Source organism: Montipora foliosa, chromosome 13 (genome assembly GCF_036669935.1).
Source record: "Montipora foliosa isolate CH-2021 chromosome 13, ASM3666993v2, whole genome shotgun sequence".
NCBI lineage: Eukaryota > Metazoa > Cnidaria > Anthozoa > Scleractinia > Acroporidae > Montipora > Montipora foliosa.
Genome location: NC_090881.1, coordinates 36,890,192 through 36,892,691, shown reverse-complemented (window position 1 = coordinate 36,892,691; position 2,500 = coordinate 36,890,192). Strand labels below are relative to the sequence as shown.

General features: G+C 38.3%; 1 protein-coding gene across 3 annotated transcripts in view; it reads right to left on the bottom strand.

The window, feature by feature from the left end:
• LOC137983359 (proto-oncogene tyrosine-protein kinase receptor Ret-like) overlaps nt 1-2,500 on the bottom strand; it is a 32,468-nt gene that overhangs the window by 25,773 nt on the left and 4,195 nt on the right. For all 3 annotated transcript variants that reach the window (XM_068830565.1, XM_068830566.1, XM_068830567.1), the window contains one exon: nt 1,228-1,284. In XM_068830565.1, coding sequence (XP_068686666.1) covers nt 1,228-1,284 — 57 coding nt within the window. The remainder of the gene's footprint in view (nt 1-1,227; nt 1,285-2,500) is intronic.

Here is a 2,500-nt window from a genome sequence, read left to right as displayed (position 1 = left end):
AATTTTGCATGCCCTTTTTCTTTAGATTTTGAAAATAGACGTACTAAATAGGTATCATGCCAAATTTTATCACAAAATTCCCACGGAAAGTATGATTATTGTAACGTAGTTTTTCGGTTTTCGCTGTCCGCCATTACTCGAACGGCAAATGACCGTGAGCAAGGAAAAGGTTTGGGTCTAGCTGGATCGCCTGGGGTCTGACGTCATATGCGCAACGCTCAAAATAAACGCGGTTAATTTCCCATGCCGTCTATATGACATGTGAGAGATCGCCGAGTTGCTTTTTGCTGATATTATATACATTACTCCTTGATCGACTTGTTCGCTTTGTCAAACGCCCACGAAGCGATGAGCGTATGACGTCACGAGCCAAGTCTTGCGTGAAGACTGCTTACAAAATAATCGCAGGCTTCTCCAATGCCGTCCGAATAATGGCGGACAGATTTTTAGCAGTCTTTGGCTGGCTATTTCCCGACTTTTCTCGCTTCTATCGTTCCAAATTAAAATGCATTGTATTATTTTGAACATATTGACTTAACTGACGTTGAAAAAATTCAAAAAGAAAACCAAAAATTTTCGTCGTAGTAGCACTTTAAGGACTTTAAGAGCAGTACAAGTTTTCAATTAACTGTAGAAAATGCTACGCTTAGTAATTAGTTTGAAAATCTCTCGCCGGTTTAGAGCCATTTTCAATTGATTGTAGAAAGTAATAAGCGAATTGCTTTGATTATGGATTACTTCACTCAGTGATTGGTTTAAAGTTCTCGCGCCACTTTTTCAACCAATCAGAAGTGAAACCAAAACTAATTGTGGTTCGCGCGTGTACATTTTCCCGCGCTTTGTGTCGGCTATATGTAACTACTTCGAGTTTCGATTGGTTTAATGGATTGTCTCTGTCCTTTTTGATTGGCTAAAGTAATTACTTTGGTTTTGGTTTTACGACACTCGATTGAAACTTGTTCTATCAACCAATGAGAAGGAAAACCAAACCAATAGCTAATTGCAAGGGCAAGTTTTCCCGCGCTTTAAAAAAGTTACATGGAATTGATACGAATTTGGATTTGTTCATTGTGTTGTTTGCATCTTCTGTAATTGGTAGAAGAAATTACTTTGGTATTTGTTTTATGACACTGAATTGAAAACCGCTCTGACTCTAAAAAGGATAAAATCTCATGAGTCTTTAATTCATCGGGCCGTTATTGACAGATAAATAACATGTGGGTCTACCTTTGTGGTTGGGATCCTTCCAAGCCTGTCCTACCATGGAAATTTTGAAATTTTTTGCTAAAAAGAGAAAGAGCATAAAGCGGTTGATTTTTACGAGTAAAGCCTCAACAAACGTGTTGATAGTGCACTCAGTCTAATAAATTATGTAAGTGAACCTTGGCCCTAACCCTGCAAAATAAGGACACTTAATTAGGTACTTCCATAAAGTACTAGCCTGTACGTTCGACCCTTGATTTTACTTGGTCAAACGACTGCTTAACCTGGCTTATTGGCTGTGGCACCTGGCCAATGAATGGAATCGAGCCTGCTATTGACCTCATTGTTGATTTAAAGATCTTTGCTTTGTTATGAGAATGCAGATCCGTTTCCATTATAAAAATACAATTTAAGAAGGAAAACACACGATAACGACAATTAGGATTGTTGTTTGGAAACAAAAGAGAACAAACAAAAAAACACTAGTATTGATTGAATCTAAATTGCTCGAAAGAACCGTGCGCTTTTTCGGTTAATTATATAGTGAACCAATTTTTCTCGATCGATTCTCGAACATGGATTTATGTCTAAAAACTGTAATGTTCCATTCAGCTATAAAAAATAAAAAATATCATTTATGTTTGAATACTCTTTTTGTCCAATCATTCGCTACGTTTTGTTTCAGGTTTTGGAAGTCGTTTTTATTCAGAAGATGAAAAACTACTTTTGTCACATATTTGTTTTGATTTTCTTGCTCTCAATCGAGCAAACGTGGTTGCCATAGCAATTTATTTGGGACTCCAAGGAGTACAATTCGGGGCAAAATTATGCTGCTTTCGTCCTATCAGAAGCGTGTAATTCTCCTGAGAGATTTAAAAACATAATAAGGCCTCTATTGTAAAGGCGAAAGCAGCAACCTCGATTGCATTCACAGGCCAGGTGACCGAGTTAGACATGTTCCCAAAGTATAAATTACTTGGTCACTTGTTTGAGATTGCGAAGAAACAATCGTCCACCAACTGAAGCTGGTATCTTAGAATGTTGCGTGTAAGCGAAATCCGTCACTAACAACTCTGCCTTCCATGTCTGCGAAATAATCTTGTTTTACAGTAGCCCATGTGTAAGAGCGAACAACTCTCATACTAAGCTTATGTCAGGCATGTTTACAGACCAATCTTTTTTTGGACTACCTTTGCCGCAAAACAACAAAGGCACTTCCGGTTCGGTGACGCTATGACGTCAAGTTAGTTGCTGTGATTGGTCATCGGGCTCCTAAGGGAGTCTCTTTCGTGGGAAA